This window comes from Coturnix japonica, chromosome 1 (assembly GCF_054131305.1).
Source record: "Coturnix japonica strain WE chromosome 1, WE-NBRP24, whole genome shotgun sequence".
NCBI classification, from domain to species: Eukaryota; Metazoa; Chordata; class Aves; order Galliformes; family Phasianidae; genus Coturnix; species Coturnix japonica.
Window position 1 is genome coordinate 168,655,567 of NC_140663.1, and position 20,673 is coordinate 168,676,239.

At 42.0% G+C, this 20,673-nt stretch overlaps 1 protein-coding gene across 1 annotated transcript in view; it reads left to right on the forward strand.

Moving 5' to 3' along the window:
• SESN3 (sestrin 3) overlaps window positions 1-20,673 on the forward strand; it is a 37,247-nt gene that overhangs the window by 8,667 nt on the left and 7,907 nt on the right. The window contains exons 2-9 of the mRNA XM_015852291.3: window positions 9,640-9,705; window positions 12,662-12,859; window positions 13,161-13,343; window positions 13,735-13,971; window positions 15,484-15,631; window positions 16,835-16,950; window positions 18,851-19,041; window positions 19,713-19,857. Of these exons, the coding sequence (XP_015707777.1) occupies window positions 9,640-9,705; window positions 12,662-12,859; window positions 13,161-13,343; window positions 13,735-13,971; window positions 15,484-15,631; window positions 16,835-16,950; window positions 18,851-19,041; window positions 19,713-19,857 (1,284 nt within the window). The remainder of the gene's footprint in view (window positions 1-9,639; window positions 9,706-12,661; window positions 12,860-13,160; window positions 13,344-13,734; window positions 13,972-15,483; window positions 15,632-16,834; window positions 16,951-18,850; window positions 19,042-19,712; window positions 19,858-20,673) is intronic.

Consider the following 20,673-nt stretch of genomic DNA (forward strand, 5'->3'; position numbering starts at 1 on the left):
ATCCAACATGACTAATTGTTCTTGGTTTAGAAGCTAGGCCTATGACTTCATATTTCTTAGAAAACTTGGAATACCCACTGCATGGTCTGATTTCTGTCCACACAGAGGTGAGCTGGGTGCAAGTAAAGGCTGCCAGCCTCTTAGGAGCTGGGCCTACTCCAGTGCTATGGTTTTGGTTTGGTTACTTCATACAGAAAGAGGGCATGTGGACTGGAACGGAATAGAAGACCTCAGTAGACAACACGTGTTGACCACTCTTCCATCCCTACATGAGAGGGCACAGAATAAGTGGCTTTATCATTTCTGCAGGACGTGCTGGTGTTTTTTTACAGTCATTAAATCACTAAAATGCAGCCAAAAGTCCTCTTAGTGGAAGTATAGGCAGTAATCTGAGGAGACGGTGGAGCCCATCAGCTCTGAGGTTGGAGGTGAATCTGAAGTTCTGCCATCTGGTTGGCTACAGAGAGCAGCAGAGCTCATCAGTTCTGGGACACGTGCTTATGTTTAGGCACGCTGCATTTTCTATACCAATTATGAATCTTCGTTTTTGAAAATCAGCATCTCTTTCAAGCTTTGGCAGGAAAACAGAAGCTGTATAGCTTAGGTTGTTACTGCCACCAGCTCAGCTCAGCTGTGTTAAGTCAGCGTGCTGTGGAGATGGTGTCTCAGCAGTGACTCACTCTGGTAAGACCTAGCTTAAGATGGAAAAAGAGGAAGAAACTGGGAACTGCTTTACTGCAAGTAGTTACAGTCATTCCAGCAAGTTGGTGGTTTCCAGTTGTGCTACTGTGATGAAGCCTGTGCTTGGTATAGGTAACAGCTCCTTCTGAAGAATAAGTAGGAGTCAACTAATCAAAAAACCCTAAAGCCCCTGTGTTAGACAGCAAGGTGCTTGCTCTTGGTTAGGTTACCTTCCTGCCATCTTTTCCCTGTAGGATTTCAGTAGCTTGGGCTTTGGGAAGAGACAGAAATCACAGAATCACACAGAATCACAGAATCACAGAATTGTAGGGGTTGAAGGGACCTCCAGAGATCATTGAGTCCAACCCCCCTGCCAAAGCAGGCTCCCTACACCACGTTGCACAGGTAGGTGTCCAGGCAGGTCTTAAATATCTCCAGAGAAGGAGACTCCACCACCTCCCTGGGCAGCCTGTTCCAGTGAACAGAAATGCTGTTCTTGCTGCCAGGGAGATTCTGTATTTCATCTGGCATGTTCTTTCTGTTTGAGTCATGGACCAAATTGAAATGGCAGAAATCCTGAAAGCAGGAGGACATTGTTCCTGTTGGGCATCCACGGGGACTATCCTTTTCCAGACAGAGCTGGGAGAGCAGCATCAGTGTTTCTTACGTTATTTGAATTCTAACAAAGATGCTCAACAGTCATCAATTGTAAATGAGCATTGGACTGAGAAACTGGTGCTGAGGGGGTTTCTCATTGTTACAAAAGCTTTTCAGTGGATTAACTTATGAAATTCTGTGGGTCATGTTAACATTTCACTCAGTGGAATTTTAAGGAACTATAGCCACAAGTTCTGTTTCCTGTAAACTACAAAATTTATGTCAGCCTTGTATGTTAAAATTGTTTTGTGCTGGCCTGCATTCTGATGGTAACAACTTAGCTGGAGGCCTTCATGGTTAGGTAGCATAGCCAAAGTCTGTTTGTATTCTTCCAGGTACATATCAATCTGAACAAACCTCCTATCAGTGGGTACAGATCGCACATATCTATTTTCTTCCTGCTTTAACTCTTCAGTTTTTTCTTCACTTTTTTGGAAGTCTAAATGGATGTCACTTCTGACAATGTTTAATACCGCTTCATTCATTTCTCTTCTGTTAGCTCTGGTGATTTGCTTCTGAACCCACACAAACTCTAGGGCTCCACAGACTCTTACAGCAGGGATTTCCATGCCTTAGCTGTGGTTGAAGAGTTTCGCTACTGTTATTTGGCCTTCTCATCTGTGAATTGCTTTGAATCCCAGTTCTCTTTGGACTGTGGCAGCTAGGAGGCCATTGAGTCAAATATATTGATGTGCATCTGACAATAATAAGCACAACATTTCAGTTTCTTTCCAAGACCCAAGCTACTGAACTCCTACATGGAAAGATGGCAGGAAGGTAACCTAGCTAAGCACATCTCCCTCTTTGTAATGGTGTGGATGAGAGGATTTGTTTTTCCTTGAGTCTTGAGGTAGTTCTTGCACATAGATTTAAAATAACTCATATGATCATTTTGCACATAAAATTTGTGGGGAAAAAAAAAGGTAGTTTGAAAAGCCATGTTTCTGCCATCTGTGTGACTTTCCTCTGTCTCGGAATAGATTGAGTTTTATATAGTACCTGGTAAGTGAAAGCGTTTTTCTGCAGCAGCATATTCTGGGACACCGTTTATTTTCTCTGGAATACCTTTTTATCCTGCTGCAAGTACTGCAAGGACACAGAGTCACCAAGGGGGAGTTTTGGCAGGGACACACCAGGAGCTTATTGCTGGATTCTGCAGTTTTACCACCTCCTTGAGATGGAGATCCGTGATACATTGCAGGTAATGAACGCTGCTTTACAAGAGCATCAGCCAGCACAGCCTTGTTACTTCAAATAATCTGTCAACCCAGTGGTTGAAGCTGGGGAGGAAGCAATTTCAGCGAGGTAGTGCAGAGGTCAGAGCCCAGCTTGTTCACACCCTGCAACTGCAGAGAGATTGGGATGCTAATCGGAGGATATTGTTGTTATTTTTTCCATTAAAGTGCAAAGATAGGACCTCGAGGTCTGTTCACAGCGAGTATGGTGCTCTTTTGTTGAAGCTGTTTGGCTTCACTGCCTAAACTTTGTCTCTCTGTCCTTTGCTGTAATGAAATGATGGCATTGCCAAAAGAGAAGAGGTGACAGAATGCGGCCTCAGTGCCAACCTCTGCTTAAACAGGTCTTCCAGTCTGTTCTTATGGCAGCTCCCAGTGAGGTGCACCTTCCTCAAAGTCCTTCTTGATGATGAGCTCTGCTGAAGTGCTGCAGTGTTTGAAGATGTTCCGGCATGGACCTCAAAACCTCTTAAAGGTTTTCTTTAAAATTCATCATTGGAGCATTTTGATGTTTGCTGCCCTTATATTAATCATCTTTCAAACATTTTAGCATGTTTGAAATCCAGTTTAAAACAAGTCAGCCTCTTACTTCACAGGAGAAGGATGCTGTTATTGATTTACGGTATGGATGAATACCATTCAGTTCCAGACAATACTTCTATTAAGAATTAAGCAGAGCATTCTTAGGAAGCAGTCCTGGCTGGGTTACGCAGCAGATTTACATGACCTTGGGCATCTTTCTTTCTCTCTTCTTTTAATGTCCACCAGTTATGCCTCTCCGATTGGCAGCACGCCCGATGACTGTGCGTGCATTTATGAATTGCAGTATTTAACTGTTCAATTACTGTATGCTGAAGATAATGTGATATCTATCGGTGGTTAATTTAGGCATTAATTCAGGCCTGCTGAAGCAGCTGCCGCTTATCTTCATGTTCTGTCGAACGTTTGTTCTACCCGTTGGCCATCCCAGATAAACCGCTGATGTTTTCCACTGTAACTTTTGCCCTTGATGCCTGATGCTGCTGATACAGAACATGCTCTTCTGCCAAGCTGGTGGGATTTTGAGTCATCCTGACCATCACAAGATAATCTTCTGTCCTGAGGGTGTTTTCTGGGGAGCATACAAACCTCCAGTATTGGGTGTGCAGGGAGGGAAGGAGGCATGGCTGCCTCGTCTGCTCCTTCAAGGACTGCTTAGAGGGGAGTTTTATTGCTTTATATTTTTTCTTTTCTGCTTGGTGGCTGCATTTGACCAGTAGATCACTTTGGTAGCAGTGCAAGTCTTGCCTCTTAGCAATGGATTTCTGTTGACCTACAAGAGGAAAAGCAGATCGTGCTGTGACAAAGTTCAGTTCATCCCGAGTTGGACATCAGCTTTCTTTTTGGATTGCAAACAGCATCCAGCTGGCAAATTGATTTGAATGCCAATGTTTGGTTAGTTTTGGTATCAGATAATGACTGCAGCATGCATAATTACTTTTATTTTCAGGTTTGCCTTAAAATAGATGGAAGTGAATCTCTAGCAGCGAGTAAACTGAACAATCTGGCTCTGTTAAGAATGTTTAGGCTTGGTTATTGGCCTCCTGAAGAAATCTTCTCATTGATGGTTTTCCATTTTTTGGGTCAGGAACCCTACTTTCTTAAGTAGATGTGTGCTCTACACTATAGTTACATCATAATTAAGTTATAGATATGTCTTTTACGTGATATATTCAGTTTGGCTTCTTAGATAAATGCTTTGCAGCAAACTTGTTACTCTGATGTTTGCCTTGGAGTCATTGCCTGTTAGATTCCAGTTGCAGTTGAACATTCATTTTGGTTAATAGCTGTAAATAACTTGGAAACTACCTCCAGCATAGAAGTGGTGTTACAGCACAAGTGGGACTAAGAGAGGAAGTAGATGTAGGTAGGCTTTCTTATAAAAAAGGATGTAGATTTTTCTGCCAGTAATTGCATGTTCACTTGTGAGTTTTTCTGCTATAGGTTGACCGTACTGGGTATCTTTCAGAGACTGACCAACTCCTCTTGAATTTCTGCCGCATGGCCATCCGTCTTGGGTTGGGTAGAAATTGCTGCCCTTTGGTTTCTAATTAGTGTGGACGGTGTTCTCAATAGCTGGTACAGGGATGAGAAGTTGGGATAGGCTTCCTTTTTTTGTACCAAATCCAAATGGGCTGTAACCTGTTAGCAAAGCAAAAGCCTCCACATCAATTGTACTGCACTGGCTCCCTTCCCAGCTCCTTGCACCACTCCATCGGCTGTGAGGCATAAAGACACTGAATTCTTAACACTAAGGGTGGCCTTTAAGTATTTTGAAATGCTGTTCCATGGGGAAATATATATATATATGTGTGTGTGTGTGTATAATATATATATATATATATATATATATATGTATTTCTTAGAGTTTGACTTCCTCTGCAGATTTTCATCTTTATTGCTTAGCTTGCTTTTTGGAATTGTACATTCTGTTAAGAGGAAGAAAGCGTTGCAAAACCACTTGAAATGCCATTAACAAATGACTGTAGGCCAAGTCTTCTACTTTGTGGACTCTAACCTTTTGACATTGCCTCCACTGAATATCGCTTGTATTAATTCTGGACATAGTCCTAAATTTAACCCATTTTAGGAATGGGTCAGTCCTAAAGATGAGTTCCACACAGTCAGCAAGCGGTGTTGTGTGTTTTTTGTGTTCAAATTATTCCTCTTCACATTTTCTCTTAGGCCTTCTGGCTTGTTTTCTGTTCTTGTTTCTCTTTACAGAAATTGCTTTGAGAAAGAGAGCAGCACGTTTATGCTTCTAATGTGCATCCACATTTTTGGAGCTGCAATTGAGTTTGACATGACTTGCAGATACCTTCTGGAGTGTAGAGCTCCTGATTTTGACACGTTAAATGCCACAAACAGATTTCATTTCTTAAAACATGATGCACCAGTGAATGCCAGTAAATTTCAAAATGACAGCTTTGTATAAGTTTGTTTTTTGTCTTTGTCGATTAGAATCTCAGACAGGTGAACTGTGTCTGTCTCTCCTTTCAGTCAGTAAGACTGTATCATTAATTCTCTCTAAATCCATGAGAAGTATTAATGTATTCAATACATCCAGTAAGCAGGAAGAGACAGTAGGATCCAGTGTGGAGGTAAGGTCTTAACCAGAAGCAGCAAGTAATGCTGCCTGTGCCATGTGAACTAAAATGTGTTTGTATACACAAAGCTGAATCCAAAAAGCAGAGTTCTGCAGCATGAAGACTGAGATTGAACGAATGTATTCAGCCCCAAACAAGGAGTCCTAAGCTCAGTTCCCCACTCATACCTCCAGTACTCAAACACCCAGTGCAGCCAGCCAGGCTCAGCAGCAGCATTGAACTGCACTCTGTGTCCCATAGCTAGTACCACGATGCTCAGTGTAAGCATTGGGTACCGTTTAAGATACCTGAGAGTATCCACGGGGACTAATGGGTATGGTATGGACCTGTGGGAAGCCCATTCTTTCATGGTGGTTGTGTGCCAGGAAGGAGACCCCAAGGACACTTGAGTGGCCCTTAGTTCTGCTTTTTAGTGCTGCCACATTTGCTCTTGCTGTCTGCTGGGAAAAGAGTTGAGGCTCCTTGCTAAAATGGAGCCATCTCAGTGTAGGTGTCCTAATGAAGGACTCGGCTTCAGGTTATTTCCTTGGATGCTTCTGTGTGTTATAAGGAAAGAGATACAAGAAAACATTCAAAAATGCTATCAAGAAGGAGGAATAGATGAAGCTTATGGCTGGATGATGCTGTTGCATCCAAGACTGAGTGACTATCAATAAAAATTGAGCCCAGGAAGCTATTAGAAAACTCATATTGAGTTGGCTGCAAGTGCTGACCAAGAGCTGAAGCATTTTGTTAATGCCATAAATGATTACTTTTCAGAGCAGCAAGTCTTGGTACTTGGGAGATGCAGCTGTAGTATTACTGGGAGATAACCCACTAAATTATTTTTCTTTTCAAAGAGCGGCCTTCTGAATAGTAGCTATTGAGATGGAATAATGAGAAAATGTTTTACTCCATCCTTGAAGATCTCAGAGAGAAAACGAGAAATGCTCTTGACTGGATAATGTCAAATTGACAAAGAAAAAAACGCAGTAAAGCTTTATTCTGCAGTTAAAATTCCAGCATGTCGCACAACTTCCCTGGCTGTCAAATGTAGTTGAATTTTTTAGTGTATTATTCCTTCTAAGTTACAAGCAGAGGCACGTGCATGACACGGATATGGGAGCACCAATGGGCAGCAGTGACAGTATGGGTTTACCCTTTTGGAGGCACTGGAGAGCAGGCGTGAAGCATTACATTAGACAGCCTGGGTATTATACAGGAGGTGGGAGGGCTCATTGTTCATGTTTTATTAAATAGGTAATGATTAGCTGAACACCAGTGGAGATTCTAAGAGATAGTTGGAGAAGTATAACCTCAGCACAAGCATGGCTTGAAGTCGGAAATAAAACCCATCTCATGAGTTACCTTGTATGCACAGCTGCTGTGCAGAGCTTCCATGCATCCCAAACGCTGCACCAGCTTTCTGCTCGCCTGTGCTTTCCGCATTCATGTGTATTAAGAAAAAAAATAGTGCTTTCTAAACCAGCTGTTTGATCAGCCCTGCCAGATAACAGCTCCGTTTTCTTCTGTTTCAAATAAAATGAGCCTCCTTTTACAGCTTGCTAAAAATAAGTCATTTCTTTGCAGCCTCAGGACACGGTGACTCATGTGATAGCAAAGAGGAAGAAGCTGAATTTCTTTAAAGTTCAGGCTCAGACAGGAGGGTTGCCGCAGTTAGCTCATGTACAGCTTAAGGATGGAAAGCAAGTCATGGATAAAAACCACTCAGGGCTGCCAGCAACCTTCCCTGGCCTGGTTCTCTTTTCTCATCTTTGAAGCTCTTCATTATCTCTCCTAATCAACACTTCCAAAAAGATTCTTTTAATTTTAATGTAAATGATGTTGGTTACAAACCTTTTAAGATCACTTATTCATACTCCCAACAATGTGTTGATGGAGGAACACAAAGCAGAAAATGGCTCATGGATGTGCATATGGTATCTTAGTTGCTGAGCAACCTGCTCCTTAGTTCATTTAGCATAAGAATCCAATTTCAAATAAGATATTTGGGACCCCACTTGTCTTACTATGCAACAGCCAGCATAACCTGCAAGGATGAGTTGAGCAGGAAATTGAATCAGCTTTTCTTGGGGAAAAAAAAAGCTTTGCAAGAATGTCTCACCTTGAAGGACCATATATCTGAACCACTGCTTGCTAATTCCCATATGTAGATTTTCATGTTTGAGCGCTCAGGTAGGTCTTAAATCCCTACTCCATATACAGATTGTCCAGGAGCAGTGTTTTTCATCTACGGTTCAACAAAGCCAGTATTATCTTACTTAATGCTTGCAAACTTCCCGTGTTATTATTAATTCCATAGTATTTTCTGTTGTTGGAAGGGAATAGTCCACACCACTAGAAGCAGCTTGTCTAAAACGTCAAGGTAGCCATGTTGAATGGGGAAAGTAGGTAATGGAGGTCACAGCCTCTTAAAAGTAGGATAATAGTGTTCTTTTTTGCACCATTCTGGCCTAGATGACCCGCTGGGCAGTCTGGAAAGTGGGCTGTAGCTCAGAGGGCACACTGGAAAAGCAGTGATTCAGCTCTGCTTTCAACCTGTGCTTTGGCCAAGGGCCATCAAGTCACCTTCCTCACACAAACTGAGGTATTTGATGCAAAATGAAGGCTTTCAAAGACTTGATGTCCGAAAAACCTTCCTAAAACCAGTGATGTACATCATTAATAGTAATCTTGGAAAACGTTTCTTATTTGAAAGGGTATTTTACAACACCGTGAGGCTGTGACAGCAGGCAATGGTCACAGTGAGTTGTCTCCTGACTACTTGTTTTCACGCAGTGGATTCAACTCAGTTCAGAAAAGGAGTGAAAGCATGCATGACTGCATTCTTCGTCATTTAACAGCTAATTACTCCAGAGTAACAAATTTAATTGTCAGGAGAGAGTTTGTTTTGGAACATCTTTCCTGAATAATCACTGCTGATTTTTGCATGGTTTTTTTTGTGTTTGTTTCTTTTTTAATATTCTAATTTAAAAGGGACAGGATGTTTTGAAGACACAGAACAGTTACACATTCTTAGTGTCTTCATTTTCCTGTGTGTACATCAGTGGCACTCTCAGACCCACACTGTTCTTTGTGTATGTGGCCCACTATACATAATCCTGCCTGGTAGAGTCACTGAGGTATTTAAAGGTTATGGAAAACCTTCAAGTTTTATGCTGGGGACACGAAATATTTGACATGCAAATCTGATACTGCTGTTGGTGGGTAACTTACTAAAAGTGACTTCTGCTGCAGTGTCATTAGCGACCTGAAGAAATGCACCACCATAGTTTCCAGTTACATGGGATACAGCTGTCAGGTCCCTTCTCACCTTCTCTTTGTCAGTGGCAGTAGACTGAAAGTCACAGCTCCATTACTTATACGTTAATAAACAAGAAGTCCTCTTGCTGTTGTTACTCTCTGCCTACCATCAGAGAACATGTAATAATTGTTAGGCTCTGGTTCTTCTAGCTGTAGTTAGCACACCAAGAGGTGTATGGCATGTTTTGTTCTTTTCTGGTCTTGGCAGCTGAACTACATAGTCTTTTTGCCTTTCTTTTTGGAAGGAGTCTTTACCTGGGTCTTGATGGTGTCTGTAGAGGGTGACTGGGCTTTTCAAGCCACTTTTTGGTAGAACAAGGCATATACTCTGCTAAACCCATAGGTTAGGTTCTGCAAATGCCTTCTTGATTATAATTTCTCAAGTGTGGCCTTTGTGCACATGGTGGTAAGGACAAAATTCATGCTGTTCATTTGAGCAAAGCACATGGGATGCAAATCCAATGTGGGGAGATGTCTTTGCTTGTGTACTGGACTGTAGAACATGCAGGTGGCCTTGGGAAGAGAACCAAGCCAAGGCCCTTAGATCTGATCTTGCAAGATAAAGTGGGCTAATGTGTTATTCCTCAAACTGATTGAATTATATGGCTCTTCTGCAGGAAAAAAGAGTCCAAGTCTCTCCACCGCTAACAAGAGGACCAAGTGCCTTTATACCAGAGAATGAGGTAAGTTTGCAGTTAGCTGGGCTGGGTGTGAGGTGACTCTTAACATGGAAATGCTGAAGAACAGTTTTACCATCCTGCCTGCCCCGGGTTACCTGAATGAATCCCTTTGAGAGCATCAGCGATGGTTTGAGAGGAGCAAGCTCCAGTGGACAAGAGCCAAGCTGCCCTTTCCTACCTGTGCTGTCAGTGGAGTTGCTCTCAGTTGCCCACGCTCCCCATTGCAGCCCTGAATGCTGCTGTGCTCTTTTCACAGGGGATGATCCGTTCTTATTGCTAATGTCAGGCCTAAGGGGAGACCCATCCTGTACTGCAGCGGAGCATTATATAGCTCTCAGGGCAGTACCTGACCTTCAGTTTAAGTGAACTTACAAATATGACTAACTTCTGAGACTGTAACTGTGGCTCTTAAGAGAATTTATGGTTGAAAGGAGCAGTTTGATTTCAGCCTGAAGATTTCTGTGCATGATTTAGCGTTCAGCTTAAGCCTTGATTTGCACCTTGCCACAGTAAATAGAAGCTTTCCTGTGCTGCATTTCCCTTGCCCTGAAATTAATCTTCACGGGGTATTATTTATTGATTGACAAATTGTTTGGGATAGCAGGCTGTAAAACTCGGGCCTTTTTTTGTTGTTTTGCTTTTAAATACTTAGTAAAGGCAGATCACTCACATGCTGTAAGAGTCAAAAAGAAATCTTCCAAAGGCAAGGTATTTCTGTGAGTCTCTGTCTGTAGATATACAGCAAAAAAATTGAATCTAAAAACAGAGTAAGTGTAAAGTCTGGCAGCAAGAAATACAATGAAGTAAAAAAAGAACAGATGTCAAAATGAGCCTTGCAGGCTGGAGAAAGGGGAAGCGGAATGAGTTCCAGCCAGCCCAACTGGTGAGAAGGACTTCCTTTATGTATAGAACACGCACTTGAGATGCTGAACTTCATAATGTTGTGCGGTATTTCTTGTTAAGAGAAAAATGGCATGAGAAGGAGAAATGTGATCACAATTAAAATAATAGCACCTAACATTTCAAGTGGGTTCTTAGTGAATTTACTTTACAACTGGTACGCTTGGTAGTAGGTAGTAGCTAAGGGTGAAGGAGGAAAGCACGAGTAGTCTCCAGAAAGTAGCAGCAGCAACTCAGGGCTGGAACCTCTACCTGTAGGAATGAAACAGCTACTCAGTATCAAAAACCAATTTTAAACACTGTTAAGCAAACAACTTTTTTCCCCATTCTGTGGCACTAAGTAATATAGTAGATAGGAAAGATGTGGTTAGAGCCTGATCATAGGTTCAGTGTCTCACAAAGCTTGATAAGAACACCGGTCTTATCAAAGTTTGGTTTATTTTCATGATGTATATGGACAGTGGTAATGAAAAGGAAGTACATGTGCAGTATGAAGAGAGTAGCAATATACATGGTAATAAATCTCAGAAGCAATAATGCTGCATACTGCTGTGCCTTGTATAGCAACAGTGTAGTCCTACAGGAGTGTGTTTCAGTCTTGTCAGCAGAATTTCTTCTCCTTAACTTCTGCTAAGATAGATGGAAAACTCCTGCCAAGCTGGAGAACAGCACACCAGCAACACAGTAGGACTGAAAAGTAGAATTTCCCTAAGGAACTACTGAATGAGATCAAAATCTCTTACATACCAGGTAAATAAAGCTGCTGAAGAAATTGGGGGACTCCTTAAATGGAGTGAGGGGTGTGAAATACTGAGATAGACTGATTTCTAATGCATGAATAAACCACTGATGGCAAAAACATTCCTGAGGAAAACCAAAGTGGCAACATTTCTGGTGCAAAACAAAGAAAGCTGTAAAAGTGAAGAGTAACACACATAATAATTACGGGGTTGCATCACTGCTTCTCCCCTTTGTCTGTGGGCCTGTAAATCCAAACTGGGAATATGAATTTCAGACTGAGAAGTGAAAGGGAGTATGTTCATTGAATCACGGAATCACAGAATGGCCTGGGTTGAAAAGGACCACAATGATCACCCAGTTTCAACTCCCTGTTATGTGCAGTGACATCAGCCATCAGGCCAGGCTGCCCAGAGCCACATCCAGCCTGGCCTTGAATGCCTGCAGGGATGGGGCATCCACAGCCTCCTTGGGCAACCTGTTCCAGTGCGTCACCATCATCTGGGTGAAAAACTTCCTCATATCTAACCTAAACCTCCCCTGTCTTAGTTTAAGACTTTTCCCTCTTGTCCTATCACTATCCACCCTTGTAAACAGTCATTCCCCTCCTATTTATATGCTCCTTTCAAATACTGGAAAGCTGCAATGAGGTCTCCCCAGAGCCTTCTCTTCTCCAAGCTAAACAAGTCCAGTTCCCTAAACATTTCCTCATATGAGAGCTGCTCCAGTGTCTTAGTGACCCTCCTCTGGACCTGTTCCAAGAGCTCCACATCCTTCCTGTACTGGGGGCCTCAGGCCTGGTCACAGCACTGTAGATGGGGCCTCACAAGAGCTGAGTAGATGGGGACAATCACCTCCCTCTCCCTGCTGGCCACCCCTTTTTTAATGCAGCCCAGCACACAGTTGGCCTTCTGGGCTGCAAGCGCACCCTGCTAGCTCGTGTCCAGCTTCTCGTCCACCAGGACCCCCAGGTTCCTCTCTGCAGGGCTGCTCTCAAGGAGATCTTCCCCCAGTTTATATAAATACCTGGGATTGCCCCAACCCAGCTTGGTGGAAAAAGATTTGCAGAAAATGCCCTGGGTTTTTGTAGACAGTTACTAAAGCAGCAGGTGTATGGTGTTCTTCAGTGCTCAGTATACAAGTAGCATCTGTGTCCATGTTCACTTATAAACAGGCACATGTATCCTTCTGGATCTTCAGAATTGCCTGGAATTTCTTACACAAGCAGATGTTCACTAGCAGATGTTCCATACTGCAGTATGTTTCTCTCCAGAGCTGAAGTTATGTACAGTATCTCAAGTTTCTCCATCTTATTTTGAAGGTGATGCAAGCAAATGGTTTGGATGAACGTACTAATCTTCTTGTGGAGGAATACTCTACATCTGGTCGCCTGGACAACATCACACAGGTCATGAGTATCCACACGCAGTACCTGGAGTCTTTCCTCCGCAGCCAGTTCTACATGCTGCGCATGGATGGGCCCCTTCCTTTGCCATATAGGCACTACATTGCTATAATGGTAGGTCCATTTTCTTCCATGACCTCGACTTGTTTATTAATAAAAGAAAAGGAAGCCTTTAGAAAGAAGAGGCTAGCATGATGTAGAGATCCCCCGCAGCCTCAATTAGAGCTTGTGTTGCAAAGTAATCATGCTTACTGGAGAACCCTCCCTACTGTGTAGAAATGCTTTGCAATCTAAAACATGCCCCTTTGCAATTACATTGTATTTTTGTTTTGTGTTAATATCCTGTTCTACCTGCAACAAAATCACATTACTTGCTGATGTGCTGACCTTTTCCCTCTGTGCTTCATTATCTCAGGCCGCTGCCAGACATCAGTGTTCCTACCTAATAAATATGCACGTTGATGAGTTTTTGAAGACTGGTGGGATCGCGGAATGGTTGAACGGTTTAGAATACATTCCCCAAAGGCTGAAAAATCTGAACGAAATAAACAAACTCCTTGCACACCGGCCCTGGCTGATCACGAAAGAGCACATTCAGGTACCTGCTGAATTGAGCTTTGTAACAGCACTACATGTCCAATAGTACGAACTGCTAAGAACGAAGCTGTGTCTCGTTAGGCTTCTTATTTCACATTGAGTTAAAAAATTCAGGGAAGTTTTACAGCGTCGAATAAGCCAATAAATTCTGCTGTGTGACAAAGGCAACAAGATTTATTTTATAGGAATAGCAATGACAACAACCCCGGGAGAATGGAGGTAATATATCAGGTCTCTCTTTTAATCTGGTGGGTGAGTGTGTGCGAGAGGAGTATGGTGTTTATTGGAAGAAAGGAATTGATCCCTTTTTAAAACTCATGCGTAGCATCTTATACAAAAAGCTGGGGGCCAAAAGAAATTTTATATTTACACTTTTTTTATTCTCATTTCAGAAACTTGTCAAGACTGGGGAAAATAATTGGTCTCTTCCTGAACTGGTGCATGCTGTTGTCCTGTTGGCACATTATCATGCCTTGGCAAGTTTTGTATTTGGTAGTGGCATTAATCCAGAGAGAGATCCGGATACATCTAATGGAGTCAGACTTATAGCAGTCAACAACTTCTGTGTCTGTGATCTTGCCAATGACAACAACATAGAAAATGCATCCCTCACAAGTAGCAACTTTGGGGTTAGTGTTGCAAGAAGATTCTTTTTTTGCTTGCCTCTGTTTTGCATTAGAAAGCTTTCTTCCATTCTTTCCTGTTTAAATTTCAGGGTAGTTTGAAAGTTTTTGTCTGTTTTCTGGAATGCTTGGGTCTGGTTACTCTTACATTAGCTTTAGTAGTTGCTGTGTAATCCTTTTCAAAACCACACTGAAACAGAGCATGATAGTTAAAGTAATGTGATTTTAATAGCTAATCTCACAACCCATTGAGCAAGACTAAAACTATGCTGTCAGTTGGAAACTTAAAGTGCCAGTGTCTGCAGATGGCGTATGACTGATAAGAACGGGGTGTTATCCCTGTTCCGACCGTGTGGATTGAAAAAAGAAATGGGAAAAAAGCAGCAGAGGTCACATTATTCATTTTGACTCTGAGGTCTGTGACCACAAAACAGGTCAATTGTGAAACACTTCCATGTGGCTGAGAGGAAATGTCTGAAATAAATGGCACAGTTCTTCATGCAGGTGTTCAGGTCTCATGTGAACCAACAGAGGACTTTGATTACTGCTTGCTTAACATAAATGCAAATTGCCTTTGAAGAAAAGCCCTTAAATTAATACCAATTGGTGAATTAGCCTCATCTCCTTTAATGGAATATAAGGGTTGTGAGCAGAGTCTGTAGGTGCATTTTTCCAAACTAGCAGTCAGCTTACAATGTGAGTGTGTGATCCATCAGTTCTGTTAGTGCAGTGGAAGACATGCTGGCTTAAGTCACCAGGATGTCTTACTCTGTGTTGGTAGTGGGCAGAGGGCTGCTGCTGGTGGGGGGCTGCTTGGTAAGCAGGGAGCACTACACTGAGAGACGTTCATTGTCAGGGCAGAGAACTGGGATCAAGAAGAAAAGGTGGAAAAGAAAGACCAAGCAGTTCACCTTGTGGAAAATCAGAATGGTGAATGCAGATCGCCAAGCTCCAAACTTTGATGTATTTCTGTTAAAGAGAACAGTTTTCCACGTAAGAACAAGAAGAAAAGGTCCACATAATAGTTTTGAGCACCCAGAATGAATAGAAATGAAAAGGAAAGGAAAATAGGAAAATGCTGCTTTTCTGTCTCAGTTTGTGTTCCTGTATTGAGCTGTATCTCCTCAGCAAGGTATTTTGTATTACCAGGAGACTGAGTAAAAGTACCATCAAGGTACTTTTGTTTTCATATGCACGTAGGGATATAGGTGTCTTTTCCTGAGCAGTCCTTATGGGGGGAAATGCATTTTAAGCAACAATGTTTTCCATGTTCAAACACTGCCTCTTCCACTCTTAATTGTGCTGCAGTAGTGTGCTGTGATAGAGGAGAGCAACACTTACCTCTTTCCTTCTTCCTCTTTTCTGAAAGCTGTTTGTCCACACTCTATGTGACACAAGGAATTCTGTCTTAAGCTTTCATATTTGCTGCTCTCTTTTATTTTTGAGTTTATTGTTGAGCATGAGCTGTGAGGATGGCACAAGCTTCTGATCTTACAGAGTATCTATTTGTGTTTGCAGATTGCAGATTCCCTAAGTGAGCTGGAGGCCTTGATGGAGAGGATGAAGAGGCTGCAAGAAGATAAAGAAGATGAAGAAGCCTCTCAGGAAGAAATGGACACTCGCTTTGAGAAGGAGAAGAAGGAGAGTCTGCTGGTAATTAGTGGAGGTATTTATGCTTTTTCAGTTCAACTTGGACTTTTTTTGTGCTTTGCCAGAACTAAACAAAGAGTACAGATCAGTGCCTACAGCTCTTTCTGTTCATTTCTTTATGCTAGATCTTGGCTTAGTAAGTCTCTTACATGGAAGTCTCTGCCACTCATGATTTTAAGCACGAGGTGTTGTTTGGTCTAGGAGGGCTTTTTTTTTGCTGGTGTTGCTGATAGTCTTATTGACTTTCCTTGCTGGGTTTGAGGTGAGGATGTCGTGCCTTGTACCCTTCTAGGGAATCCAGCCACTGCAGTGTAGAGGGGTGTATGTGTGCAGGTGTTTTATTCTTCATGAGGATTCACTTTAGCAGATGCTGTGCAATCTTCTTCCTACACAGTTATGTTTTGATTGTTTAATGAGGCAGAGAGGAGATAAAGCACTTCTGCAATCCTTAGGCTAACCGACTTTTTAGTGGACATATGGCAACCGTTCTGTCAGTGCATGTGGAAGCAGGCCAGGATTTTAACATTAGGGTCAAATGCAGTCAGCTGTGCAGTAGTCAACTTCTGCAGAGGTGGTTACACAACCAGGCCACCTGTTTATTAGGAAGGGAAAGATTGATTCCTGATAGAGAACCTACGCTTGCTTAGTGACACGTTTTGGAGCTCTTTGGAGATGCCTGGTTACTGGGGCTTCTGGCAGAATTTCAGCCTGTGCTGTAGAGCTCTTCACTTTCGTGTAATCTATTGATATTTACAAGTGCAATATCACATTGCTTTGTTGTTGTTCTTATACTGGGTTGTTACAGAGCAGAGCTGGTGTAGTTCCAGACACCATAGATGCTCAGCATAACAATCCTCTTGTAAACAGGATTATTTCTCTGTCTCTTATTCTAACATAATGACTTTACTAACAGGATCTTGTCTAAGATACCTAGGCTGTCTCATAAGTGAACCGAAAGAGGAGGACCCCTCCAGAAGTTTAGCCTATCTCTTCCCATCTTGGAGAAGTAATTCTGATGTCCGGTGTAGGCTGACATGTAGACTCCAGGAGAAGGATGGATTCCATACAAGCAGATGGAGATGGACTTTTTTCCTTCCTTCATATCTCTCTTTACCTTTTTTAATTGCCCTCTAGTGCTGCAGTAGAGTGGTAACTTGAAGTCAGAGCTAACTCCTGTGCTTGCCTAAAGCAAGGTATTTTGCTATATTTTTTTTCACAGCATTTGATGATGAAATAGTTTCTACGGATGTCTCCCGCTACGTTGAAGATCCTGGGTTTGGGTACAAAGACTTTGCACGGCGAGGAGAAGACCATCTGCCAACATTCAGAGCTCAGGTAGCATCTCTTTAAAGTACATTCACTCAAAGAATATATTCAGGTGTCATTGCAGGACAAGGGTTTTTTTGGGACGCATTTGTTACATGTGCTTTTTCTTGTTATGATCCATTAAATAAATTGGAATCTTCTATAAATTTAACAGCAATGAATCCTTTACAATTTGTAAATCTCAAACAACAGGAGATTTCATTTTCAGTTATATTCCAAGTATTAGCAGAATTAATACTTGAAAACTGTAAAGCATATCACTGACTCTGAAATAAAACAAAAGGTAAAAAAGAAAGAATCCTTTTCTGTCCCTCCAAATGTGAAGAAGACCCTACTGGACGAATACTTCATTCCTGCCATTTGCATCAAGTGCTTTCTGCCTTGAGTTATCAATAGATGAATCTGTCTGTGAGAGCGATTGGTGAATCCTTCCTGGAGATTTGAAAGTCTGAAAGGAAAAAGAGTTCTTAAATATGATTACTGTAACACTGAGGTTTCTGACTCTTTCTGAATATATAAATATTCAGTGCTGTTGAAAGAACTGTCTTTTGTCTGTACCTCGTCTTACATATGGTATCTTTGTCCACGACCAGACTCATAAGCCTCTGCATGATATATGATACGGCAGAGACCTTCTAGATGGTTCTGTGCCAGGTTATAGAGTAGATTCATAAGCAGTCTGGTGATAAATTGTAAGGAATGGAAGAAATCTTAAACCGAAACAGAGAACTTCAAGTAAAGCACACAGTTCAAGTAAAGCACACAGTAGGTGCAGGATAACTCCATGGTCAGAAGATGTATCCAAGACTTAAAAATAAAGAATCTGTGATCACTTTCAGGAAATGTATTTAGCTATATAGCAGCCATTGCTGGTCTGGATAATTTACTCTGCGGTCTTCATATGAGCCTGGAGTAGGTAGATAATGCCAAAAAGAATAAGGCAGTCAGAGCCTGTAAATCAAACTTACTGCTTAAATACTTTAGGAACAGCAGGCTCCCATGGAAAAAAACTCAACCAAAGTTGAAATTGGAACTAAAATGTCTCTGCTCTTAAATAAGCAGGACAGCTTCTGGCCTGTATTCAACGGAGTCACCTTAGTAATTTAACTTTATTAGTATGTCCCACTCTAAAGCAGTTCAGTGTATATACCCACATCCAAATGCTCTGCTATTAACGCTGCTTAAATCGAAGCAGCATCACAAAACTCTGCAATAAATCTGAACCTCATTCTGTTGAAACAAGACTGTCATTTGTGTCTGTGCATTTAAATCCAGTGATAGAAATAGGTGCTTCTCACACAGCAGAATGACTTTGAACTTCTTTGTTTATCCTTTTGCACGACTGCTGTAAATTAGCTGTTGTCTGTAAGCACTGCATTTACCCCATCCTGGGGTTTCTGTTATTGAAGTGTTTATGATGTCCCTTGGGTGTACTTGACGCCTCTGCAGGGCCAGGTAGATAAGGCATAGCTCCCAAACTTTGTGGTTGTTTGGACTGGCACCTGGAGGTCAAGTGGGTCCTGGAGCATTTCAGATGTCACTGAATTCCAGTTTTAAGCAGCTGAATGTTATCCTTCTTGATACTTCCCTTAGTCCTGACCAGGGGCTCAGTCTGGTAGATGAGCTCTAAAGCATGTAAATAGAGCCCTTGCCCCACAGTACTTCTGGAAAACAGCCAGGCACAGATAAGTACGTGGCGATGATGCCCTCAGCTGTAGAGAGTCTGTGATGGAGTAATGGAACACTTGCCAAGGATGTAGATAAACTAACATGTTCTATGTAACCACAACATGGAGAGTGGAGGAGAACAAAGCACCTCACAGACAACAAAAAGAATTGAGATGCAGAAAGAATCATACAGGAACTTCTCTTTCCTTGTATATTTATTTATATCCTTTTTCTCCTGCAGGATTATACTTGGGAAAATCATGGCTTTTCCCTTGTAAACAGGCTTTATTCTGATATTGGGCATCTCCTTGATGAAAAGTTCCGGATGGTGTATAACCTCACCTATAACACTATGGCAACACATGAAGATGTTGATACAACTACTTTAAGAAGAGCTTTATTTAACTATGTCCACTGTATGTATGGAATCAGGTATGAGAGAACTCCTGGCTAAGGAGTACATTCAAAACTGTCAGCACCAAATGAAAACTGAACTGTGTGAAAAGCATCATGTGAGACTCTGGGTGTAGAGGTGGAGGTAGTACCTCAGTCTGCAAGTTGGGTGGTTTCTCTGCTGTGTCAGTAAAGCTTTTACTTCAAGTGAATTATGAGTGATTTATGTGAATTATGTTAGGGGGAAGTTCTTCACTAGGAGAGTGGTCAGGTCCTGGAACAGGCTGCCCAGGGAGGTTGTGGATGCCCCGTCCTTGGAGGTGTTCAAGGCCAGGTTGGACGGGGCCCTGGGCAACCTGATCTAGTAAATGTGTATGTTTGGTGGCCCTGCCAGGCAGGGGGGTTGGAACTACATGATCCTTGAGGTCCCTTCCAACCCGGGTCATTTTGTGATTCTGTGATTATGAGTCAGGTTGGAAGTTGTTACAGCAGCGTCCTCTCTGAAACCAGCCTCTATCCTCTGCTCAAAAAAGACTGCATCCCAGTAGCGAGCCTTTCCTCTGTTAGCAGAATGTATTCTAGCATATATAACAAGTGCTTGGATTCCTAAGCATAAGAACTTAATGCTGCAAAAGATCAGAAGTTACTGCTGCAAATGACCGTGCTTTTAAGAATGTGTGTCCAACAGAATTCCTGCCTTTGTTACGTAGGTATGATGACTATGATTATGGAGAAGTTAATCAGCTACTTGAACGCAGCCTGAAGGTTTACATAAAGACAGTGACCTGCTACCCGGAGAGAACTACCAAGCGCATGTACGATAGTTACTGGCGTCAGTTCAAGCACTCGGAGAAGGTACGTATTGCACAGGCAGACTGGCTGCACAGAGGCCCACATGTTTATAAATGAAACTATGGTGACTTCCTGCTTATGGCAGCGGGTTGGAACTGGGTGATCTTCAAGTTCACTTCCAGCCCAAACCATTCTATCGCTCTACGACTCCTAAAAATGGCTGTACTTCCCAAACTAACTGTTTTTAAGAAGAGAAAAACAAATGGGATTAATTCACTGAATGTTAAATATCAGTCTTAGAAAAATACTTTCTAGTGTGCCAGAGTCTTGATTATTTATTTATATTTTTTACTTTGAGTGACTTCTGCATAAAATTGAACTGACATCTGTAATAGAAAAGTGGATAAACTTGGGAATGCAGATGCAGTCAACCGTGCCAATGTTTTGGATTTGTGGATCAGAAAAGAGCTTATTCCACATAAATATAATCTTCGCAGTCCTTTTCATCAATAAAATTGTCAACATGTCTTCAGATATCTAAGTTAAATACTTCCTGACGAGTTCAGTGCTTGCGTGCCTGCCTGTCCAGTGTATAAATTGTTCCTTATTCTGTGCTCCTATATAGCGTTCGTAAGTGGTAGTAAACCAAAGAAAGTATGATTCATGAGGAGCTATGCCATGAGGATGTAGAAGTGGTTTTGTTGGGACTTTTCAGATTGAAGGTTGCTTAAAGCAGGTGAAGTTAGTTCCTAGGATGTCATCCCGAAAGGAACTGGAGTCTTGCAGCGGGTACAGGGAGAAAGGACCTCATTTCTTGATGTGATACTTTACTAAAAGGTTCCAGATGCTATCGTAAATAAATGATACTGCATTCAGGGG